We start from the raw sequence: 26292 nt of genomic DNA on the forward strand, positions 1-26292 counted from the left end.
ACTTGTCTTTTTTTAAAAAAACTTTTTAAATCTGAGGGCGGTCAACGGAAATCCTGACACGTGTTACCTTCAAGGACCGAATAGCGGGGGGGGGGCGTGGAGGAGAGAAAGGTAAGCGAAAAAACAAAAGGCTTCTCGGCAGCCGATTGGGCGTGACGTCAAGGGCAAGACGCAAACGCACGCACGCGCGAGCGAGGGAAGGAGCGGAACGACTCAGCGAGCCGGGCCGCTGATTGGGCGTGACGTCATCCGAGACGCCGGGCTGGTTTTTGTGCGCGCGTGCGCGAGGCGTTACCCGCCAAATTCAAACCACCGAAGAGGAGGCGTCGGCTCGTCCGGGCTTGAAGAAGGGAGGCTTCAGCGCCGAGGAGGCCGCGCTTCCCGAGAGAGGAACTTCCGCTGCTCGGTTGCGGCAAACAGACAGGCGAGGATAAAACGGCGACTTCATAGGCCTCCGGGTAGGAATGTTTTTCGGCAGGAGCCAGAAAGAGCCCCCCTCCCCCTAAAACATGGATTATTATTGTTGTTATTGTTATTGTTATAGCTCCCCACAGCGAACATAGTTTATTGCTGCTGCTGCTGCTGCTGTTGTTATATTGGGTTTTTATTATTGGGGGGGGGCAAAGAGAGAAAGGCGAAATAGCCGCCTTTTAAGATAAATCAATCTGACAGCCAAGAAGGACACTCATTTGTGTGGGCCAAAGCTTTAGTCAGCAACGAAATAGTCAGATGCAACACACAAAACCTTTGGATTAATTTATTGAAATAATCTGAACTCAGTATATAGCATTAATGCTTTTAGTAGGCATATGATGCATCTGGGGTTTATTATTATTATTATTATTATTATTATTATTATTATTATTATTATTATTATTAATATTTTATTTTGCTTCTTATTATTCCAGTGAAGCTCTTTTTTCTTTTTTAAGTGTTTAATTGTGTTACAGTGCTGCTATGAAGCAGAACCATAGGCTAACATTTAAACACAATTCCACTGCACTGCTTAAATGACACTACCTTGTTTTTTGCTTTTTGTTGAACAAGGTTTATTATTATTATTCCGGTGGAACTTTTCTTTTTTAGGTGTTTAATGGTGTTACAGTGCTGCTATGAAACAGAACCATAGGCTAACATTTAAACACAATTCCACTGCACTGCTTAAATGACACTACCTTGTTTTTTGCTTTTTGTTGAACAAGGTTTATTATTATTATTCCGGTGGAACTTTTCTTTTTTTGGTGTTTAATGGTGTTACAGTGCTGCTATGAAGCAGAACCATAGGATAACATTTAAACACAATTCCACTGCACTGCTTAAATGATGCTACCTTGTTTTTTGCTTTTTGTTGAACAAGGTTTATTATTATTATTATTCCAGTGAAACTTTTCTTTTTCTTTATTAAGTGTTTAATGGTGTTAAAGTGCTGCTATGAAGCAGAACCATACGCTAACATTTAAACACAATTCCATGACACTGCTAAATGAGGTTGCCTTGTTTTTGTTCTTGTTGCCCAGCCTTATCTAAAGAAGTGGTGCTTCAGGTTAAGAACAGTTTCAGGTTAAGTACGGACCTCCAGAACGAATTAAGTACTTAACCTGAGGTACCACTGTATTAGTTAAATTCACAGGCAGCTCTCGATCCCAACATCGCAGCATAAAAATTCAAGAAAAGAAAAGAAACACACAACATGGGCGAAATAAGCAGGCGGGAGGGGAACCTTTAACCGCCCGCCCCCCCATAGCTCCCACTTCCAAGAACCCCTGAAATTAAAAATAAGCAATCACCTGTTCGGTATATCAACCGCTTTGCACGCATACATTTCACAAAGGTTGATGAGAGAATTTGGGCAGGGACTGCAGAAACTGGTCGTTGATTCTTCCCACCTGGCAGCGGTTTAAAAGTTGTACTTGACTTTCTTTTTATGGCAGACCGCCTTACAAAATGGATAACTGCACCTTTCCAAGGTACAGTGAGAATGACATCATCACGCACATCCGCAGCTGCTTGCTCACAGCAAACGAGGCCAAAACCTTCTCCAAGGGTGACTTATTTCCAAACGTCAAGGTAAGTGCTGTAAGAGAGTGGATTTATGGCACAGAATCAAAGTGCAGCACTGCGGTGGGTAAAATACGCATTTGATTTTTCCCTCCCAGAATGAGTGAATTTAGCCAAAGTAGCTGTTTGCATGTAAATATATGTCGCTTTAACTCACCGCTATGCTAGTGTTGTGTATGACTGTATGGCAAAACAGACCCAGCTCAGGGGGTAGAATTGTAGAGTTGGAAGGGACCGCAAGAGTCATCTTTGTCCAACCCCCTGCAATGCAGGAATCTCAACTAAAGCAGCCATGGCAGGTGGTCATCCACCCTCTGCTCCAAGGAAGAAGTTGAGCAACTTCTTAAAGAGTCCATTCCTCTGTTGAATAGCTCTTATTTTCTGAAAGACCTCCCTGATGTTTAGTTGGAATCTCCTTTCTTCTACTTGAATCTCTTTGTGTTCTAGCCTCTGGATCAGGAAAAAAATAAGCTTGCTCCATCTTCTATATGGCTAGTGTAATATCAATGATATGCAGCAAGTATTGGACTGGCACCCACAAACCCGCTTCCCACGCTTCAGGGAGGAGTTTCGAAGCATTTTGTTCTGTGTTTGTTTAACCATAGCTTGTTGCATCATCTGGACTAACAAACCGGTTAATGTTAATACTTGCTACTTGAAAACCAACCAGCGTCAGACTGTGGATTACCAAGCTGACTTTCAACTAGCCATAGTTAAGATCTGTGGCTGTTTTTAAAATTTCTTATGTTCTATTTTTGTAGTGGTCATGGGGGTGAAGTGTGAACCTGAGGCTTCCTGTAGCTCATTCCCCATGGTTTAGTGTGGCATTCAAATGTTGCTATTGTGCAGAAACATACTATTATTAATTATTAAACATATTGTTAATAATAATGCATTATTAAATATATGCATTTGTTTAAAAAATTGCCTCTGGCAGTGGAAAGTAAAATAAATAAAATCTAAACTTTGTCTGGTTTGCCATGGCAAATAAAATTTCGCCTCTTCTTAGCCTGAAGTGCTGCAGATGATCTTCATGAGAGCCTTGCAAGTTGTGTATGGAATCCGCCTGGAACACTTTTATATGGTAAGTATATAAACAGGACATGGGGAAAAGTGCAATGAATCCAGAGTATAATGGAACCGTGGTTATTTTTAGTGAAGAGTTTGGGGCACCTTAAAAAACAACAAATTTATTTGCTATATTTGCCAGTCGTGGTAAACTATAAATCATTGTTCAGCACTCACAAGCAAATTATGCCCATTTAGCCTCTCCTTTTTCACGTTGGAGGAAAAGCAAGCCACAATCTGTGACATAGTGTTGCATCCAAACCAGGGATCATTGTTTATTGGGATCCACACTAGGGCTTTCTGTGGTGTGTGAGTGCAGCCGTTGTTTGGCTTAGGCTGCAAGAAATAACATTAGGCCTTAAGCAGTCTTCAACATTCTTAGCCTATTACAGCAAACATGGCTTCCCCACTCAGAACAGTCAGTCATTTTCATAACGCCGGAGATAATGCTAATTTGAAGCTCTTGTGTATTTATGCAGAGTTATAGCAGACACGGGTTGCACTGTGGTCTAAACCACTGAGCCTAGGGCTTGCCGATTGGAAGGTTGGCAGTTCAAATCCCTGTGACGGGGTGAGCTCCCAGCTCCTGCCAACCTATCAGTTTGAAAGCACGTCAAAGTGCAAGTAGATAAATAGGTACTGCTCCGGTGGGAAGGTAAACGACGTTTCCGTGCGCTGCTCTGGTTTTGCCAGAAGCGGCTTAGTTTTGTGCGCCTTGGTGCCATGAACATCAGGACATCTCAGTAGACCAAAACCACAGGCTACATTTGATGGGTTAAAATTGGTCCACAACTTTATTGATTGCAAATGTCAGTGAGATAGGCATGGCACTGGATCAGTCACCATCCAGCAGGCGGACTGGAGGGATACCAGGGGTCAAGGCTGAATCTAGGATTGACCCATGGCATACATCAAGTGGATGCAACCCCACAGTCTTGCTGCGTTGTGTAGTGCTGTGGCCCTCAGCCCCTGCCTGGGCTTCTGGACAGAAGCCCCTTCCTTGGGATTCCTTTAATGGGATACCCCACCGCCCTGGAGGGGGAAGCAGAGGCTCCCAGTTCCCCCAGTGCCAATGACTAGGAACCAACCCAAATGCCATATCTGTTGGCATTGTGTTGTGACGATGGCTGCAAGGAAGGTGAAACCCACAGACGGGCCCAATTTGTCTGATGGGAGAAATTCCTGTCTGGACCCAAATACTTTGACAGTAATGACCGCAGCAAAGTCCATAAAGGTGCAAGGCAATTGAAAAACAGAACATTATAAACCATGAATATAGGTCTTGAGTGAGGGCCATTCTGGCTTTTAAATGCTGGGAGTCCTGAAGACTCCTGAGAGTCAGCCTCAGGCCCACATGCTCTATCCACACATGATTGGACAAATCACAGGCAGGAATTTTGAATTCCAGCAGCCATCAGGAGAAGGGAATTTGTCTCCTGTTGGTCACCGGAAGCAAGACCCACAGCGGTATGGCAGATGGTGGCAGTAAAGGTACTGGCCCGCAAAAGCTGCATCACCCCAGGAGGGGGTGAGCGGATAATGTTACAAAAAGAATTTTTTTCCGGCAGGATTGTCTGAAGAATTAAGTAAAGAAATTGCATCTCTTTACTGATTCTGTTATATTCTTAGATGCCAGTGTCCTTTGAAACTCCATATCCCCAGATTTTTGATGGCTTCCTGCCAATAGCGAATCTCTTTACTAACATGTGAGTATGCTGAAATCACATTCTGTAAACTAATTTTTATCCTTTGAAATGGATCTGCGAATGTATTTTGTATGGTTTGATTCAATTTTTTTCATTGTGTTCATCTTTTATTCTAGTAAGACATTAAATTTGTTGCAGGTGTTGGGAGTTCAGGTATAGATATTGTGGCTGTGCCTGGGTTATGGAGCTGCCTAGCTCAGGAGATCTATCTAGCCCCTCCTGATGCTTTAAAAAAAACTTATTTGTTCCAGCAGGCTGTGGCTGTTGAGTTTTTAATAGCTTAATGATCCTTCGTCCTCAGTGTGTTTTTAATCTGTTGTGCCCATCTCTTGCTTTTATTGCACTGTTTTCATGACTCATTTTTGTAATTTTAAATTTTCTTGAAGCTACACTGGGCATTGTAATAGTGAGGGAAGAGCAGGGCATACATTTTCTCAAATACATAAATCTTGTGTAATGGCTGATCTTGTTCTGCTAAATTTGCAAGCTGAGTTCAAAGTTCTACTCAGCCGGGCTTTGCACCACAGCTTTTTCAAAGTGCTGTGTCACATGCAATGTGTTTCATAGAGTTAAGCACATGTTTCTGCTAGATATCTTTATTTAAAAAACAACAAATTTTAATTCTTCGGATTCAGAGCGCTAAGATAAAATCTGCAATCCTAAACATGTTTACTAGGGAGTAACCCCATTAAAAGATCTGTCAGGTTCTAATCGTTTGCCCTAATAATAAGTTTATAAGTATATGTAGAGTCTATTTTAAAAATGCTTAATGTTTTGTACAATTGACAGGGAACGCTTTTTTCCGCTCTGCCGTGTCAACGACTTCCAGATTGCTGACCTTCTAAATCCAAGTAAGCTTTTAATGTCTCTTGTGTGTTCTAATTTGTTGTGTCTTGGACAATTCTCAGTTTCATCTTGAGGGAATTGCCACTGAGGGCTCACTGGTTGCAGTTTGGTTGGGATTCTGTTTCGCAGTCGCAGTGTTCCCCACAGCAAGGGTTCGTCTGGGGGAATTTCCGCACTAGCACTACCCAGGATGTGTTGTGCGGTCATGGATTTTTATTGCACGGCTGCCTGTCCTACAGTTTGTTAGGACTGCTGAGGCCCAGGTTCAAATTAGTGCAGTATAGTGCGTGCCCCGGAAATGATCTCTTTCAGCTTTGGCCTTCTGGAAGAAGGTACAGGGTTATAAAGACTAGGACTAGCCGCCTGAGAAACAGTTTCTATTCAAATGCGATTTTGGTTTTAAACGCAGTGTAAGGTAGTCTCTAGGGACGCGGGTGGCACTGTGGGTTAAACCACAGAGCCTAGGACTTGCCGATCAGAAGGTTGGCGGTTCGAATCCCCACGATGGGGTGAGCTCCCGTTGCTCGGTCCCTGCTCCTGCCAACCTAGCAGCTCGAAAGCATGTCAAAGTGCAAGTAGATAAATAGGTACCGCTCTGGCGGGAAGGTAAACGGCATTTCTGTGCGCTGCTCTGGTTTGCCAGAAGCAGCTTAGTCATGCTGGCCACATGACCCGGAAGCTGTACGCCGGCTCCCTCGGCCAGTAAAGTGAGATGGGCACCACAACCCCAGAGTCTGTCACGACTGGACCTAATGGTCAGGAGTCCCTTTACCTTTAAAGGTAATCTCTATGGGAGTATATTGTATTTAATTATGGGGTATCAGAGTTTTTAGGGGGCTAACCAGGCTGTGATAGCAAGCTTGTTGGTTTCTGAATGTCTGATGTAGATTTTCAATTTCATCGTTCTGTATGGGACAATGACAATAAAGATTATTGTATCGCTGGTTAAGCTGTAAAGATCACGGGGGGAACCTTGGGCCAGTCAGGTCTTCCGGTTACAATTGTTGCCGTCACAGGGTAGAATTGCAGCCAAGCGGAAGGCGCATCTTGCTACAGGAGGAGGAAACAAGTCCTGAACTTTATTCCATTAACATTTTATCATCAAAAACGGATAAGAGACATGCCTTAGCGTCCAAGGCGACCTACCTGCCAACAATAATACCAATCTCCATAGCAGCCCGCTTCTAGAAATTGTGTACATGCATGGCATATATACATCCCCCCATGTATGCCAGTATGTTCCTCTCGTCTTACGACCCCGCCAGCGTGAAAACTGAAGTTTTAATTAATTCATTTTCCTGGTGGATCTTTACGACAGCCCTGTAAATATTGTTTTGTTAGTTACTGTGTTATGTGTTTTTGTGTTCCTATTGCAAACCACCCTTGTGATCCTCAGATGAAAAGCAGTACAGATATTTAATACATAAATGAGCCCATAAGAGTCACTAGCTTGCACATTTTTTTTAGTAATTTAGCTGTAATTAAGGTTCGTTCTTGGTTTACAATTCATGATTTGTCTGGAGGGGGCAAACTATGAATCCAGGTTTGGATGACACACTGAGCCAAACCGTGGCTTAGCTCTAGTAGCATGGCAGCAGGAGATGGCGGGGGCAGAATGCATAGGTGCCGTTCTTATTTCTGGGAACTTGTGCATTTGTGTAAAGCCCTGGTTTTGGCTTGGTGTTAAGTGCAAAAAGGGTCATATTGTTTATTGCAGAGATTGATCAGGATCTGCTAGTGTTGATCTCTGGGTGATTTTCAGTAAGGTTAGCAAGATTGCATGATAATAGTTAAAACTCAGCCACCCCACCTCTCACAATTTTAGGCTGTTGAATTGGGATACTGGGAGCGGCGGGAGTTGTGATGAATTTTTGTGTGAAAGTTCAGTTTTCCGGTTCTTATTGCAGTTTCCAACAACAGCATTAGGATAAAGTCTGAAAAAACAATAGCAGAACTACATGTACAGTTCCTGAAAATATTCCATTAGCCATGCTGTGGCCAGCTCAAAGGGAATCTCTTTTCTGAAACTTTACGATTAACTCCCTTGATTGTACCCCGCACACGATATTCATGGCTTCCAGAGTTTCTACGTATCATTTGTATGTGGGAGATTCCTTCTATTGTGGGTTTAAACTTCAGGCGGCTTTTTGAATTTGAAAAATTGTATGCCCCATATGTCTTACAAAAGCATTTCCTTTTATGTTGCTCTTCCAGAAGCCAAGAGGACAGCTCGTTTTTTGAGTGGCCTCATTAACTTCCTTTTCTTCCGTGACTCGCGTCGTGAGGTCTACCTGGAAATCCAGAGCACGTTTGTAAGATTAATTACAGGGTTTGGGGTTTCTAGACTTTGCATGTCACAACACAAAGATCACTCTATAACATCATTTCATAGAACCATAGACTAGTACTGACAAAATGAAGCTGTGGGCAATAGGATATATGCAGTATTTCAGTTTCTTTTGAATAAAGGTCAGTTTGGCAGAAAGTGGGACAGCAGGAGGCAAGATAAAAATATCCCAGTTGATCCTACTTCCTTTAGTTTGCCTAACTCCCTACCAGCTCTTTGTTCTACAGGACACCTCAAATCTTCCTTTCAACAGCAACTATGAGAAATAGTGGGTGGTGGAGGCATGGGTTTCAGCAAAAGGCAGGTCAAGGAGGGGAAGAAGATTCCGACAGAGATAGGAGGGGTAATAGGTGACAGCAGAAAGGGACTTCAGAGGCAACGTTTAGGGACTTGGTGGTCATGGTGTAGGAAGCCAAGGGAGATACAGGATTGCCAGGTGGGTTCTTGTTCTTTTGGAATGCCACCTATTTATTTATTTATTGCCAGAACTAAGAGAAAAATCCACACCTAATGAAATTATTCCCTTTTAAACAACCTTTTAGTTAAGATACAGGACTCTGGATATAAAGACTAACAAGTGTGGCAAAACCCAAAAGGCAGTGAGGGAAGGATATGGGGATCTGAATTTCACAGACTGATGATTACCCAGTTGGTTCTCTCTCAGAACAGGAGGAGGAGATCCAATGTGAGTTCTCACATCAGTCCCTGGAGACAGGGCTTAGTAGAATTGGTAGCAGGCCTCGGCGATGTAACGGCGCATCGCCCAGGACCGGTATAAGGGGCAGACTGATGGCAGCTTCACCTGGCGGCATTTTGCAGGTGAAACTGACGCTGCTCCTGAGTCCCTCTGCTACCAGCGCTGCTTTCAACATCGGGCTGCTGGTAGCAGAGGGACTCGGCGGTGGTTTCACCTGCAATGTACCACTGGGGGTACAATGTACATGCAAGCTGAAGAGGTACAGGGCTCGCTCAGCTGGGGGGCAGGAACCCTCCCTCTCCCCAGTTGTGCCTTGCAAACAAGCTGTGTTGTTCCAGCGGTGAGGCACCGGGGTGAAAAGTGCCTTGGCTTCCATGGTGAGAGCTGAGGCAGTTTCACCTCGCAAGCTGGGGCCAATGCAGCTCGTTGTTTCAACAGTGCAATGTATTGCCAGACCACAATGTTTGGCTGGTGATGCATCGTGATGTTGAAAACCAGACATCCCCCAGCCCTATTTGGCAGCAGAAGTTTCTTCCCAGTTCTTGTACCTAGAGGTACCGCACTGCAGGGCCTTTCTCTTCATGCTTCTGCTAAATATGCCTACCACAATGTGGTCTGATGGGGCTGAAATGCCACTTTGCTGAAGCGAAGCAGTTCTGGGTGCAGTTAGTGCCCGGGTACATGAATGTCTGGGAACTCCTTGCAAGCCACCTTGGGTGCCATGGTGGAAGAAAGGCAGTATATAAATGTAAGAAAGTGAATAAATATTTTCCCCAGCTGCCTTGCCTTCAGACAGTCGGTCCTCTTACCATCAGGGTGAAGGAATAACGTGTGGTAAAGTTTGGAATTCCAATCTACTCTGGGGGTTGGAACACCTTACTTTTGTAGCAGCAGCGGCAGCGATTCTCCCTGTATGGAAAGTGCTCCTATTTCCACTGTGGGAGTTAGGAAGAGCCACTCATGGTTTTGATTCCCCCAGCATGATAGGCCTCTAGGTTAATGAACCTTGCAGACAGTCATCACTCTATATGACATTCAACTGTCTTCAGAAAGTCGTGGAATCTTGAGTCTATAAAGTACAGTACTATAGGCTAAAAACAGTCCCTGCTTCAGTGGGACCTAAGCACAGGCCCAGGTAATATGCAAGTTCACTGGCCTGTAAGATCAAACTGTTTTGTAGACCCAAGTGTACATTTTGAGTTGCATGCAATGTAAACCGGTTTTTTGTGTGTGTTTTTTGCAGAAATCAGCTGTGGAAAAAGAGCAGCGACTTCAAACAGCAATTCAGGAGGCAACATTGAAGTTGGAGAAACTTGAGTAAGTCAACTAAGGGTTGGATACCTCACTTTAAAGCAGGGGTCAGCCAACTTTTTCAGCAGGGGGCCGGTCCACTGTCCCTCAAACCTTGTGTGGGGCCGGACTATATTTTGAAAAAAAGAATGAATGAATTCCTATGCCCCGCAAATAACCCAGAGATGCATTTTAAATAAAAGCACACATTCTACTCATGTAAAAACACGCTGATTCCTGGATGGTCCGTGGGCTGGATTTAGAAGGCGATTGGGCCGGATCTGGCCCTTGGGCCTTAGTTTGCCTACCCATGCTTTAAAGCAACCTTTGGAATTTAAGGGACAGTTCCTAGGGCTCCAGAGTATGGAAATACATGAATTACGCCTTAAGACATGCATGCCTTTCCATACAATCTGTAGTCTTACTTGGAACTGGCAAGAATAAACAGTGCTTACCTGTCCTCTGTGCAATCTCTTCCTGCATTCTACTAGGGCTGGGCGCTACCAGTTTCCAACTTTGTGATGTATCCCCAGCCAAACATTGCAATATTGTGATGTTGAAAAGCAGAGGGAGGAATGAGCCGTATTGGCCAAGGCACCGGAGGGAAACCACCTCATTTCCCTAGGTGGGAACGGCAGCTAAAGGAGGAACAAATTGCATCCGTCCTGGTGCCTCACAGGGCCAGGGCCAATGCAGCTCGTTCCTCCCACTACATTTTAACATCCAGCTGCATATAAAGCCATGCTAGTTCGATGTGCCAACTAACCTTAGATGGAATTGTTCAGTGCTGAACATTAATTCCAGCGTGCCAATGCATTCTTGAACCTACAAACTTTAAGGAAATTGTAACTCTCTTTTTCTCTGGTAGGGAGTAACAGACAGCAAGTTCAGGGGGTGCTGTCAGATTGAATCATTTTACCTTTCTCCCAAAGAAGTCAGCCCCTGCCTACAGGAGAGTAAAGTAAAGCCTAATCTCCAGCTCACTTTTGGACTGTTCTGTTTTCTCCTTGTGCATAAATACTTCTGTCTTCTAAGTGGGAGGGAATTTATATGCAATATCAAAGGAATCTGCAGGCAGAGGTCTGCTGACCATGCTAATAGGTTACCGTGCTAGCAAGCACTGGGACCTATGCTTTTAAACTTGTTTATAAATGACCTAGAGTTACGAGTGAACAGTGACATGACCAAGTTTGCTGATGATACTAAATTGTAGGTAAAGGTAAAGGGACCGCTGACCATTAGGTCCAGTCGTGGCCGACTCTGGGGTTGCGGCGCTCATCTCGCTTTACTGGCCGAGGGAGCCGGCGTACAGCTTCCGGGTCATGTGGCCAGCATGACTAAGCCGCTTCTGGCGAACCAGAGCAGCGCACGGAAACGCCATTTAGCTTCCCGCCGAAGCGGTACTTATTTATCTACTTGCACTTTGAAGTGCTTTCGAACTGCTAGGTTGGCAGGAGCAGGGACCAAACAACAGGAGCTCACCCCGTCTCAGGGATTCGAACCACCGACCTGATTGGCAAGTCCTAGTTTCTATGGTTTAACCCACAGCGCCACCCGCTTCCCAAAATTGGGACTAAATTGTACAGGGTCATTTAAAAAAAAAGATGATGATTTCGAAGAGCTTCAAAACCTCTCTAAACTGAGTGAATGGGTGGTGGTGGTAATAATACTACTACTAATAATAATTTTTTTATTTATACCCTGCCCATCTGGCTGGTTTTCCCCAGCTACTCTGGGCGGCTCGCAGCATATATATAAAGCACAATAAAATAACAAACATTAAAAACTTCCCTAGAGAGGGCTGCCTTCAGATATCTGCTAAAAGTTGTGTAGTTCTTTATCTCCTTGACATCTGATGGGAGGAAGTTCCACAGGGAGGGCGCCACTACTGAGAAGACTGGACAGCTCATATGCAGTAGGACTACATTTGGTTTAGACAAGTCTTTTAAGCAAATCTATCTGAGAGACGTTAGTTGAGAGAATGCTTCACATTTATACACTTAAAAATAAATAAGTCCTAAATTTAGCAACATCCTGTATGTTGTGAGAATTGGGGGTGAATCCAGTGAAGTCATTGCACTTGTGAACTTCAGCTCACCCACAAGGACGTCCCCTCTCTTCTCTCCTACATTGCTCTCCCTGCCACCAGATATAGGGAATGGGCAAGGGAAAGCTCAGCTGCGTGCAGAGCCTTTGGTGGGATACTGCTCTTGAGACTGACCCAGAAACTCCAGCGGGTGCAGAATGCCGTGGCGAGACTCCTTACGGGGTCCTCGCTGCAAGATCACATTCACCCGGTGCTATACCAGCTGCACTGGCTCCCGGTGGGGTACATGATCAGGTTTAAGGTGCTGGTTTTAACCTTTAAAGCCCTATATGGCCTAGGATCCTCGTACCTAAGGGACCGCCTCTCCTGGTATGCCCCACGGAGGAACTTATGGTCTTCAAACAAAAACATCCTGAAGGTCCCAGGCCACAGAGAGGTTAGGCTGACCTCAACTAGAGCCAGGGCTTTTTCGGCTGTGGCTCCAATCTGGTGGAACGCTCTGCCACAAGAGACTAGGGCCCTGCGGGACTTGACACCTTTCCGCAGGGCCTGCAAGACAGAGCTATTCCACCAGGCCTTTGGCCAAGGCACAGTCTGACCCCCTCCTTTGGCAATCTTCACAGAACTTTAGCCTAATGGTTGCCATCAATTTGATTTGTATTAATTTTATAATGAATTGATTTTAGAATGTTGTACTATTTTATTGTTGTTAGCCGCCCTGAGCCCAGCTTCGGCTGGGGAGGGCGGGATATAAATAAAATTTATTATTATTATTATTATTATTATTATTATTATTATTATACCACCCCTAAGATTGTAAGGCAATTGCATTAAAATGAGCTTTAGAACTAAGTGAAAACAAGTAGGTCTTTGTGAACATGCATGGCAAGTACAAATACCCTTTCTCTGTATGTGCAGTACTGTTCCTGCAGATCAAGAGGCAGAGTTCAAGGAGCTCTCCCAGGATATTCAAGAACTGGAGCAAAAACTGAACCATGAATATCGGCAGAAGACGGTGTGTGTTCTTTCTCACAGAAGTCAGCTGGGGATACAAAGTTGCTTTGCCATTAAAATTTGCTATTAAATAATTTTTGTTTTGTTTTTGTCTTTGCTAGAGAGTGTTGAACACTTTGTCCTTTAAATTTCTCTTGTTGCCATTTGCAGAACATTAAAGCCAATGGCACGAGTGGTTGCCTCTCTTTTCGGGGGTGCATTTGGAATTTTAAGATGATGGGCACCAGCCACAAAATGGCTGTTGCTAGAGGTGTGGCTGAGCAAAATGGTTTCCACCTCCAAAATAACCGAAAAAAGAGATGGGAACATAAAATGGTTCAAATATGGAAAAATCTATTCACTTTTTTTATTAACAAAATATGTTTGGAAAATCTTGCTTCTTTTCCATGTTCTTGCTCATTATGCTGTGTTGCTGTAGATAAGAGCAAGAAAATAAAAGGTAACTGATTCCAGGAATAATTCTGAATTACTAGAGCTAGCCATAGAAACATGCTGGCATCTCTCTCATTTGAGTGGGGGCTTAGGAAAGCAGGAGCAATATGAGAGAGAAAGAGACCATCTTACTTGCATTGGGCATCTACCTACTGCCATTATTTCATCTATGGTCCTGTGGGTATGTTATTCCCCTAGCTTTCTACAAAACGCCTCTATAATCTGGACGACATGTGAGGTAAAAGTCTAGGTTCTTCTAGAGTTCAGAATGAGCCCCTTCAAATTTCATTTCTTGACTAGCAAAAGTGATTGTTCTTTCATACTAGGCTATTTTGCAAGAAGAGATCTCCCAGAAGAAAACAGAAGTTGCAGAAAAAGCACAGAAGCTGGTAAGTGGAGCTCAGTGGGGAGCCGGAATGGTAGTCTTGAAGAAATATCAGCATATATTGATCTCCAATAGCTATATTTGATATGGGAATCCTTAGTTTTAAAATAGTCTTAAGAAATGCCTGTCACTGAAATTTTCATTTGAGAGGTTTTTGTTATTGGTTACCATCAGCAACTTACGACAACAGATTTGCTGAAAAACGGAGTAAATTCTGTTCTTAGCATTTACAAATTTTCATTCCCCTCCCCCCCCCCCCCCAGATTCGTGATGCTTGTGACAGAGCAGTAACAAAACAACAACAAACCTATGGTTACGTGAAACGTACTCGATAAACACACAAGACGTAATTGGCTGTACTTTTGAATAAATAAAGTATACTATTCATTGTCTCAAATTGTAAATTTCAACGGAAGTCTCATAACGTTCAACGAAAAAAGCAGAAGACCCAGTGGATCAGTTCATTCTCTAATCAGTTCATGCATAAGGTCCATACATGTCTATTATTCCACTTGTCTGTTCCTGGAGTCCAATAATCCATCAAACCCACGTCATTTACCTTTTCTTCATCTAGAAATTTTTGTGGATGAATCAAGAATTAAAGTGCGTCCTTCTAAGAAAATCACAGATAGAAATTCTTTGTTAGAGAATGAACTGATCCACTGGGTCGTCTACTTTTTCCGTTGAACTTTGAGACTTCCGTTGAAATTTACAATTTGATACAATGAATAGTATACTTTATTTATTCAAAAGTACAGCCAGTTACGTCTTGTGTGTTTATTGTGATAGAGCAGTAGCAAGGCTCACCCCCCAGACAAAGCATTAGCAGCAAAGAGAGGAATTTCTGTGTTTGGCATTAAGCCACACGTTTCTTCTCTGGACAATATGCTCTCAACATTCCACAAGTCCTGAAATATCTCATGGTTTTGGTTTCTACTTTCATTCTTCTGAGTGACCCAAGGTCCACATGAGGTAGTTTTGCGCCTGATTTACAGCAACAGCCCTTTTAATCTAGGAGGTTATATTTTAAATTAGCATGTGATCATGGACACTGCAATGCCAATACCTTTTATTAGTTTGTAAAGTAAAACTTTGATAACCTCTGTATTCAGCTGTTTACAATTCTTTATAGTGTTGAATAAGGCATCTCCTCTACTTTAAGGCAGAATTACCGGCATGCAGCTCCTTGTAGAACAGGTTCCAAAGTTTGGAAATTCAGAAATGGCTGCATGTTGTACTCCTTGTGCTGTGCATGGAAATGAAAGCCTTGACTACTTTAATCAAGTGAAATGGCTTTGTTTTGTTTTGAAAGCAAAAAAAGTCTAATCGTCACTAACTTCAGTCCAGTAAAAGATGTGCTTCAAAACAGTTGTTCAATATCTAATTTAAACCTGTGGTAACATTAAGAATATTTATATTCTTTTGCTAATTAGAATGAGCAAAAACTAATCCTATGTAATCTAAAAGAAGAACAAAAACAACTCAAGTCCAAAATCGCAGAGGATCCAGAGGAGCTGGCTAATCGTAAAGAACAACTTCAGCAGACTGTTCAAAAACTCAAGAAAGACAAGGTGAGTCCTCTTGCTACCCCGTCTTTCCCCTCTTTGTATTTTATATATCAGCCGCAATTAAGCCCGCTGGACAAGTGAGCAAAAACCACTTTCCTCTTGCTTGTTGTATGCTTCACATGCAGAAAATCTCCCTTTTCTGCCTTATGATTGCTTATCTGTATGGTTGCATCAGAGGAGGAATTGAATGCTTTTTCTGCACCCTTTGGAAAAAGTATAATAGAATATCTACCTAGAATATCTAGAATCCTGATGTGTTTTTATAGCTTATTGCTGTTTTAATTTTTTGAATCTTTTAATGGCATTTGCTAATAATTTCATTTTATTCTTTTCCCTTTTATATATAAATTTTATTAAATAAATAATAAATGCATACAAATCCTTCGGAAAATTGTGCTAAGTTCTTGAAAGTGGCCAGGTATGGTAGGTTTTCTGGAAAGTGTTTCTATACAAAGTGCACGGGATGCTAAAATTCTGCTCAATTTTTCAAAAATTTATAAAGCAAGAAGTGATTAAGAAGTATGAAAGTTACAGAGACCTGGTAGAAATCTTACCACCGTGCCAGCAGGAGATCCAGTTGTACCAGAAAAAAATGGAAACCCAAGTAGCCAATGTGGCTAAACTGTCAAATATAGTTGCAGAGGTATGTATTCCAAATTTCTCTCCCTTACATTTTAGCTATGGAACTGTTGCTAAATCTATTTTTTTGGTATTAGCACAACTCTGAGGTTAATTCCTGGTAGGTTCCTGGTACCAAGATGGAGGACTGGATGGGGAAATGAGAAAAATAAGACCCATCATGTGGCAGTCCCTGTGTGTGTGCAGAGGAAGGGCAAAGTCAAAAAGGGGCTGTGGACTTAGGGCAATCTTTGCAGCACACAGCCATATATTTCTGACATAAGGAAATAAGGAGAACCTGCTGGGCCGGCAACCTTCTCACAGTGGCCAACCCTGTGCTTATGAAATGCCCTCAAGGAGAACCAGAGTGCAGCAGTGCTCTCCTCTCTTGTGCTTCCCTAGTATTCAGATGTAGAATGCAGGTGGCTTGCCGATCAGGAGGTCAGCAGTTTGAATCCCCGTGACGGGGTGAGCTCCCGCTGCTCTGTCCCAGCTCCTGCCAACCTAGCAATTCGAAAGCACGCGAGTGCAAGTAGATAAATAGGTACCACTGTGGCGGGAAGGTAAACGGTATTTCTGTACGCTCTGGTTTCCATCACAGTGTCCCATTGTGCCAGAAGTGGTTTAGTCCTGCTGGCCACATGACCCGGAAAGCTGTCTGCAGACAAATGCCGGCTCCCTTGGCCTAAAAGCAATATGAATGCTGCAACCCCATAGCCGCCTTTGACTGGGCTTAAGTGTCCAGGGGTCCTTTCCATTTGCCTTATTCGGATGCCTTTGAGACTGGAGGTAGAATTTGGTCATTGTAGCTAGTAGCCATTGATAGTCTTGTCCTCTTTGATTTTGTCTTTTAAAGCCACCCAAGTTAGTGGCCATCACTACATATTGTGAGAGCAAATGTAGTTTTTATGAAGCGTTGTGAAAAAGTACTTCCTTTTCTGTCCTGGGCCTGTTGTTGTACAACGTCTTTATAAACGACTTGGACAAAGGAATTATGCACATGGGGCCCTCATCAAATTTGCAGATGACACCAAACTGGGAGGGGTAGCTAATGCCGCAGAAGACCTTAACAGACTGGAGAACTAGGCCCAAACTAGCAAAATGAATTTCAATAGGGATAAAGCTTCTATAGTTAGGCAGGAAGAACCAGATGCACAAATGTAAGACAGGGGAGTAGTACATGTGAAAAGGATCTAGGGGTCTTAGACCACAAGCTTAACATGAGTCAACAATGTGATGTAGCAGCGAAAAAGACTTGCATTGTAACAGGCTGCATCAACAGAAGTATAGCGTCCAGATCGAGAGGAGCAAATTCCACTCTGTTCTTCCTTGATCAGACCACACCTAGAGTACTGTGTCCAGTTCTGGGCATCACAATTTAAGAAGGATATTGACAAGCTGGAGCATGTGGAAAGGAAAGACGAAGATGATCAAGGCTCTGCAAATCCAGGCTTTTGAATGACGGTTGAGGGAATTGGATATGTTCAGCCTTGCATAATAGGAGATATGATAGCCATCTTCAAATATCTCAAGGGCTGTCACATGGAAGATGGAAAAGGCTTGTTTTCCCCTGCTCCAGAGGGTAGGACCAGAACTAATGGGTTCAAGTTACAAGGAAGAAGAGTCCAACTAAACCTCAGGGAGAACTTCATGACAATAAGAGCTATTCAACAGTGGAACGGTCTGAGGAGGTTGTGGACTCCTCCCTTGCAGGTTTTAAAGCAGAGGTCGGACAGCCATCTTTCTTGGATGGTTTGGTTGAGATTCCTGGGTTGGTCTAAATGACCTTTGAGTCCCCTTCCAACTCTACTGTTCTATGATCAGAACGTCTACATTAGCTAATCTTATCACTATAGAGGCATTTTCCCTCTGCCTGAGAATAAGAAATGTTAATGTAATTGGGAACTAACATTTCTACTGTGGCTCTCCACCAAAGTCAGTTTAGTTTGGGTTAATATCTAAACTGGGGGAGAATTATTCCCCTCTTACCCCCAGCAAGACAAGAAACATTTCTGCGCAATGAACTGACCTATTTGTTGATTTGACCATAAATAGCTTGGCTTATATCTTAGCCAATCGGATGGGAGTGGGGGCAGGTACGCTCTTTTCTAAAAAAACAAACAAATTCCAAACATAACTCAGTAGCTCAACAATACTGTGAAGTGACTCTATATAACCGCTGTTTGTATTTTTTGCATATCAGATCCGAACCCTAGAGGACCAGATAGAGAGCAACAAAAGTGAATTAAAGAATGCCAAGATGGAGGAAATAACCTTGAGGAGACTAGTGACTGTGAAGCGGGAGAAACTCACCACTGCTGAAATCAAACTTAAAAAGACATGTGAGGATATTGAACAGCGCAAGCAAGCAATAACTCAGTAAGAATGAGTTAATATTTCTGTTCTTATTTTGCTTGGTATCTTAAAACATCATCATACAGTTTCAAAATTTGCATTCTGACCAAAGCATACATGTTTATGACACCCTTTGGGAAGGGGTTGTGCTGCTTTGTGAAAACAGTTTTGCTTCTGGCAGGTGGTTTGTCGCAATGCAAGTTGACTTTGAGCACAGTCCTCATTTAAGGCTTTCATTCTCTTGAAAAAAGCCACAAAGGCTCGCTCGAAAGTCCGTTTGCCTTTCATGAATCTTTCATAATTTTCTGCCTCTTCTGGTTATCAAGAATCTCGAGACCTGTAGGGAATTTTTGTGCTTGTTTCCGAAAGAGATGCAACACATCTCTTGTTCATTGGTTTGTTTCTTCTTTCTGCTGCAGCAGATTCATATGGCAACACTTGCCGCATCACAGTTCCAACCCCCTCCAAGGAATTAGGACTTTGACGCAGTTTAGCTCCTGAGTTACTTAGAATGCAAGGCCCATTCTTATTTCTCCATCTCAGCCCTCAGGGCAGAAAGGGGATTGGAGGCTCACTGTGAGCAGCAGGTCTTTGAGTAAATAAGCAAAAGTCTGTGGGACGTGGGTTAAACCACAGAGCCTAGGACTTGCCGATCAGAAGGTCGGCGGTTCGAATCCCCGCGACGGGGTGAGTTCCCTTTGCTCAGTCCCTGCTCCTGCCAACCTAGCAGTTCGAAAGCATGTCAAAGTGCAAGTAGATAAATAGGTACCGCTCTGGCGGGAAGGTAAACGGCGTTTCCGTGTGCTGCTCTGGTTCGCCAGAATCTGCTTAGTCATGCTAGCCACATGACCCGGAAGCTGTACACTGGCTCCCTTGGCCTATAGAGCGAGATGAGCGCCGCAACCCCAGAGTTGGTCACGACAGGACCTATGTACAGTGGCACCTCTGGTTAAATACTTAATTCGTTCTGGAGGTCCGTTCTTAACCTGAAACTGTTCTTAACCTGAAGCACCACTTTAACTAATGGGGCCTCCTGCTGCTGCCGCGCTGCTGGAGCACGATTTCTGTTCTCATCCTGAAGCATTATTTCTCGGTTAGCGGAGTCTGTAACCTGAAGCGTATGTAACCTGAGGTACCACTGTAATTGGTAAATTTGGGCAGTAGTGACAGGGAGAGCTCATGGAGGGACGGAATAGGAGAAGCAAGAATAATCCTTAGAACTGCTCTCCTTTCGAAAAAGGAGCTTTTTTAAAAAGATAGCTATGATAAAAAAAAAAGGTAGCTCTATTGCCATGCCAATAGAACTGAATTCAAGCAAAACTTCTCCCAAAGTTATTTTCAAAACTTCAGAAACAATTGACATCGTTAGTAAACTCAGCTATATGTTTCATATTCTAAAATCCTCATTCCACGGTATTTTTTTGTGAATAGAGTAATATTAATCTAGACCAGGGTTCCCCAAACTTGAGAAGCTGCTCCAGCTGTTTTTGGACTACAACTCCCATCATTACTACCTAATAGAACTAGGAATAATGGGAATTGTAGTCCCAAAACAGCTGGAGAACCAAGTCTGGGAAACTGGTCTAAACATTCACGAGTAGAGAAACCCAGTTCTGCTTTTGTCTTATTTCAAGATAAAGCATGAAAAAAACCCCAGATGTAGTGAATCGCCAGTATGTGAACTGACATTTGCTGCTACTACAATTTTTATCTATGTGGTTTTATTTGCGATTAGTGCTACAATAACTAGTTAATTATTTTCTAGGTACTGCAACAAATTTCAGGAGAAGAGAGGAGCTGTCTGTGAGAAGTTAACAGCAACTCATGCAGAAATCAAGCAGCTCAAAAGTGCTATTCGGCAGCTAAATTACAATGCGGAGAAAGAGAAGTTGAAAGCTCAGGTGAGTGCAAAGATTAGACATGACACCGACACATGCATAAGTGGAATAGGTCAAACTTCAGAGAAGCCAAGTGGGTAATAATAATAATAATAATAATAATAATAATAATAATTTTATTATTTATACCCCGCCCATCTGGCTGGGCCTCCCCAGCCACTCGGGACGGCTTCCAAAAAAATATTAAAATACTATAATACATCAAACATTAAAAGCTTCCCTAAACAGGGCTGCCTTCAGATGTCTTCTAAAAGTTTGGTAGTTGTTGTTCTCTTTGACATCTGGTGGGAGGGCATTCCACAGGGCGGGTGCCACTACCGAGAAGGCCCTCTGCCTGGTTCCCTGTACCTTGGCTTCTCGCAGTGAGGGAACCGCCAGAAGGCCCTTGGAGCTGGACCTCAGTGTCCGGGTAGAACGATGGGGGTGGAGACGCTCCTTCAGATATACTAGGCCGAGGCCGTTCAGGGCTTTAAAGGTCAGCACCAACACTTTGAATTGTGCTTGGAAACGTACTGGGAGCCAATGTAGGTCATGCTGATGGGGCTTCTGCTGGTGAGATGAGGTACACACTAGTACTTAACATGCGTGGACCCAGAGAGGAACCTGTGGAACATTTTTATAGAGGTTTCTTTCTGCTTGAAATCAACACATCCTCCTACACACACAACACACATGCCAATGGCCCTGAACATATTTAGGTTCCCAATATAAAACATGTTCTCATTGCCTGTAAAGTTACAGGGAACCAGGCAGAACCACCCGCCCTGTGGAATGCCTTCCGACCAGATGTCAAAGGAAAATAAAAACTACCAGACGTTTAGAAGACATCTGAAGGCAGCCCTGTTTAGGGAAGCTTTTAATGTTTGACGCATTGTTGTATTTTAATATTTTGTTGGAAGCCGCCCAGATGGGCGGGGTATAAATAATAAATTATTATTATTATTATTACTAATCCAAGATGGTAAAATGGTGGGTATGCTGGTAAAGCCTTTGCCAAGAAAAATGACCGAGTTATGCGCTTAAAATTTTTGGAAATATCATTGAAGCACTAGGACCCAGCTCAAAAAGTGCGGTGCAGTTTGTATAGAATTCCATAATAAAGGTGAAGGTAAAGGACCCCTGACAGTTAAGTCCAGTTGCGAACAACTCTGGGGTTGCAGTGCTCATCTCATTTACTGGCCAAGGGAGCCAACATTTGCCCTCAGTTTTTCCGGGTCATGTGGCCAGCATGACTAAGCCGCTTTTGGCGAAACCAGAGCAGCGCACGGAAACGCCGTTTACCTTCCTGCTGGAGTGGTACCTAGTTATCTACTTGCGCTGGCGTGCTTTCAAACTGCTAGGTTGACAGGAGCTGGGACCAAGCAATGGGAGCTCACCCTGTCGTGTAGATTCGAACCGCCGACCTTCCAATCGGCAAGCCCTAGGCTTAGTGGTTTAGACCACAGCGCCACCCGCGTCCCAGAATTCCATAATGACCAGCAACAAAACACCGGTTGTCATTTATAGAGCTTCACTATGCATCATGTGATAAGTGATACTATGCATATAAAGTCCTCGAATGGATGTGGCAGAGATGAGATGAGGCTGCAGATGATACCATTATATGTAATGCTTTGAAGACAGCGGTCCAGTTTTGTGCAGCTCTGATGAGCTTAGCACATGTCAGAAGTATTCTGAGCTATATAGATTATAGCAGAGGGACATTGACACCTATAGGTTTGTCCAGCATGTTTTTTCCTCGCTCGTAACAAGTAACTCTACCTATCTCTCCCCCACCCTGACCCCAAAAGGAGATTTGCCTTAGCCTGCGGGTTGGCTTGGATAAATACCATGAACTTCTGGCAAGTATAGTGGAAAAGACGACATCTGGAAGAGAAGAGAAGATCGCCGAGTTAACTAAACTGCTTTGAGTTCATATTTCTGCAACTGATTTGTACATATTTTGTTCTGTCTCGTTCATCTTTAAGGTTGTATTTCAGCTGCACGTGATCAATGGTAAAATAAGCATTCTTTTGGCCTTGATTGGCGCAGGAGGGGAGCAAAACTAGATCTAGCTGTACCAACTAATAAATCCTGCTGGAGTGCTTTGTTCGGGCCATCTGTACTTTATTTCTGTTTGCTATTTCATTTTGTTCCTATGCTACAACCATTCTAGCATTTGCAGATCTTTAGTGGTAGGCTTGGTCTTCTCTAAGGAATGGCTGTGCTGCGCAAAGAAGCCATGTCCTTGATGTCAGAAAATGCAAGCTCCAGTTCATGTCAGTTTCTGCTAGTAAGCTTTGGAAGCTACCCACAACTTGAAAATAGAAGCATGTGATTTTGTCGCTACAACTGTGAACCATTATTTTTTTTTAAAAAAAATGTATGCAATAAAGCTTAATACACATGGAGATAATCAGTTTTCTTTATTACAGTACAGTAATCTGAAACCATTTCCCCCAATATTTTCTTGACACACGTACATGTTCACTATATCTGGTATAAGCCACGTCTTCCAAAGCAACTGCTCTACTCCAAACTTAAAAATGGAAAGTGTAATGCTGGTGGTCAACAAAAGAGATTTAAAGACTCTCAAGGCAAATCTTAAAAAATGTATAAACACTGACAATTGGGAAACACTGGCACGCGAACGCTCCAGTTGAAGAACAGCCTTTACCAAAGGTGTTGTGGACTTTGAAAACGCTCAAACTCCGAATGAAAGGGAGAAACGTGCTAAGAGGAAGGCATGCTTGGCAAACCCTCACCATGAACTCCTGCCTGGAAACCTATGTCCCCACTGTGGAAGGACGTGTGGATCCAGAATTTGGCTCCTTGGTCACTTATGGACTCACTGTTAAGACTGCGTTCATGGAAGACAATCTTACTCAGCTACGAGTGATCGCCAAAGAAGAAAAAAGCTGAGGTGGAGGAGGGCTTGCCTGCATGAGGCAATGGGTGTGCCTTCCCACTGTTCGCTGCTTTGGGGAGAGAGATGGATTAGGCAGCACACTTTCACAGCATTCACATGTAACACAGGGATGGGGTTGGGGGAATATAGGAGAGGGGGTTGGGGTGGTTATCCTATAAGGCTTGTGTTCCCCCTTACCTGTGTAGAGTGCTCTGTCCTATCATTCCCAGGGGTTTGGGTGTGTTGGAGTCGACAAACGAGGTACCTGTTAGGATTCTAGGTTTCTCTCTGTGTTGTGACTGAGATCAGGCTATTCTGTGCAAGCTGCCCCTTCCCCAGACTGCTTCCTCCCCAGCCTTTTCCTTTGTTTAGTCGTGTCCAACTCTTTGTGACCCCATGGACCAGAGCACGCCAGGCACTCCTATCTTCCACTGCCTCCCGCAGTTTGGTCAAACTCATGCTGGTAGCTTCAAGAACACTGTCCAACCATCTCGTCCTCTGTCCCTTGTGCCCTCCATCTTTCCCAACATCGGGGTCTTTTCCAGGGAGTCTTCTCTTCTCATGAGGTGGCCAAAGTATTGGAGCCTCAGCTTCACGATGTGTCCTTCCAGTGAGCACTCAGGGCTGATTTCCTTCAGAATGGAGAGGTTTGATCTTCTTGCAGTCCATGGGGACTCTCAAGAGTCTCCTCCAGCACCATAGTTCAAAAGCATCAATTCTTCGGCAATCAGCCTTCTTTATGGTCCAGCTCTCACTTCCATACATCACTACTTGGAAAACCATAGCTTTAACTATGAGGCCTTTTTCTATTGATGTAGAAAAATAGGGGTGTTCGGCTTTTGTTGACCAACTCTCCATGGGACACCGAGTCCCCTAAGTCCATGATTGGTCAGAGAGGATTGGATGGAGGCAGGATGCAGTGAAAGCAAGGCAGGTCTTTGTTTTTCTGTTGCAACAGAGTTCCCTCCCCTCCTTGCAAGGAGGCAAAAGGGACCCAGAACCAAGAAGAAACATCTCTTTGAAGGGTTTGCCTTATGGCATGGAGAAGGAGGACTTCCCCTCTATGAACAGTCAGAAATTACATCCCACCTAAGGTGGAGTGACTGTGGCTCAGGTAGGCTGAGGTGTGATATTCCTGAGGACTTAGCAAATTTCATATAGTTCTAGACACAGTTTACACAAAACATTAGCGTTTGATAAGACAATCAGGATCCCCCTCAGACATCCCTCAATGCAGAGCATCTGGGCAAACAATAATTAATACCAAGGAGGTTCATAGATATAGGAGAGGAATCCTTTCAGGAACTCTCCCTGACTGCTATCTGCCTGTGTGTTCTGAGGCAAGGGGGATTAAGGAGACGGAGGAAAGAAAAACCAAGATGGCTTTTGGGTTGCTCTCCTGCACTATTTTAGACATGTGGGTTATATACATGTGTTTACCTTGTGAAATCATCAACATTTATTCTATATTTGAGACCTTAGAATTCCATTAACACCATAAAAGGGAGCCCAAGTCCCTCATCTGCAAGAGAAAGGCTGATGTAAGATTACTGTGATGCGTGTTTGTGGAGTGCATGTACCGTATTTTTCGCCCCATAGGACGCACCGGCCCATAAGGCGCAACTAGGTTTTTTTGGGGGGGGGATAAAGGGGGGGGTTCCCCAGGCGTGGGGCTGGGGAAGCCCGAGCTTCCCCTGACCCCAGCCCCCAGAACAGGTAGCTCTCCGCAAGCCGTGGGAGCCCAGCGCCGGGCTCCCACCGCTTGCGGGTAGCTTCCTGAAGCCTGGAGAGCGCACTGACCCCTCTCGCTCTCCAGGCTTCAGCGAAAGCCTGCATTCGCCCCATAGGACGCACACACATTTCCCCTTCATTTTTGGAGGGGAAAAAGTGCGTCCTATAGGGCGAAAAATACAGTAATTCACAGAAAATGCTTTGTGTAAAGGTAAAGGGACCCCTGACCATTAGGTCCAGTCACGGACGACTCTGGGGTTGCGGTGCTCATCTCGCTTTACTGGCCGAGGGAGCTTCCAGGTCATGTGGCCAGCATGACTAAGCCGCTTCTGGCAAACCAGAGCAGTGCACGAAATCCTGTTTACCTTCCTGCCGGAGTGGCACCTATTTATCTACTTGAACTTTGACGTGCTTTTGAACTGCTAGGTTGGCAAGAGCAGGGACCAAGCAATGGGAGCTCACCCTGTCACGGGGATTCGAACCACCAACCTTCTGATTGGCAAGCCCTCGGCTCTGTGGTTTAGACCACAGCGCCACTATGTAGATGCTATATATTATTTCTTCTAAATCTATTCAGTGGTGAAAATAGAATTTGGATCTTGGAATTAATTTATTTGCTGTGAAGTAGGTCACTTGTGCTACTAAGAATGTTGCATTATTACATTTTGTTGGGATGCCCAAGTTTTTATGTTTGTGATATCCCACCTCCCTCTGCATTCTCTAGAATAGATAGAATAAGGAAGTGTCCCTGTACAAATAAGTTCCATGTGTGTCCACTGGGTGACACTGTTGCACCCTGAAATTTATATTCGGCAAGAGCTGAACAAATCTTTATTTCCACCCTCCAGGACAAAGGTGAATCCTCTTGCCAGCTCCTCAAAAGGAAGCTTTGAACACCGCTAGACCTGCACGTCACCGTGATTGCTCCAAAAAGCCTGCATGCTTCCGTTGCCCATTTATATGCTCTTGCGGGTGATCCAGAGGGGTTTAGTCAAAATGCCTGTGACCAATTTCTTAAATTAACATGCAGAAGCAGAGCAAAAAGTATGCTGGGTTATAGTTGATGCAAACTTTGAATTGCTACCTGGGTTTTTCTTAAACTAAAAAAAGAGTCCTGAGTTTGGGGTGCGGTGAGGATAAAGAGGGAAAGAGACAAACAGCCTTGGGGTGTTATGTGGTCTCGGCGGCCGCCCCCAGTCACCAGTCTAGCTGCCGCATTCTGGATTAGTTGTAGTTTCTGGGTCACCTTCAAAGGTAGCCCCACATAGAGCGCATTGCAGTAGTCCAAGTGAGAGATAACTAGAGCATGCACCACTTTGACGAGACGGTCTGCGGGCTCTTTATA

General features: G+C 43.9%; 1 protein-coding gene across 1 annotated transcript; it reads left to right on the forward strand.

Moving 5' to 3' along the window:
* Positions 1-296: 296 nt before the first annotated feature.
* On the forward strand, positions 297-22724 carry NUF2 (NUF2 component of NDC80 kinetochore complex). Its single transcript, XM_081194476.1, has 14 exons — positions 297-458; positions 1932-2067; positions 3068-3142; positions 4756-4832; positions 5622-5683; positions 7893-7990; positions 9966-10039; positions 12978-13074; positions 13832-13894; positions 15324-15461; positions 15961-16101; positions 18280-18455; positions 20197-20332; positions 22120-22724. Exons 2-14 carry the CDS (start codon positions 1945-1947, stop codon positions 22237-22239), a joined length of 1380 nt encoding a protein of 459 aa, XP_081050602.1. The 5' UTR covers positions 297-458; positions 1932-1944; the 3' UTR covers positions 22240-22724.
* The last annotated feature ends 3568 nt before the right edge of the window (positions 22725-26292 follow it).

This window comes from Podarcis bocagei (genome assembly GCF_964188305.1).
Source record: "Podarcis bocagei genome assembly, chromosome: 5".
Classification (NCBI taxonomy): Eukaryota; Metazoa; Chordata; class Lepidosauria; order Squamata; family Lacertidae; genus Podarcis; species Podarcis bocagei.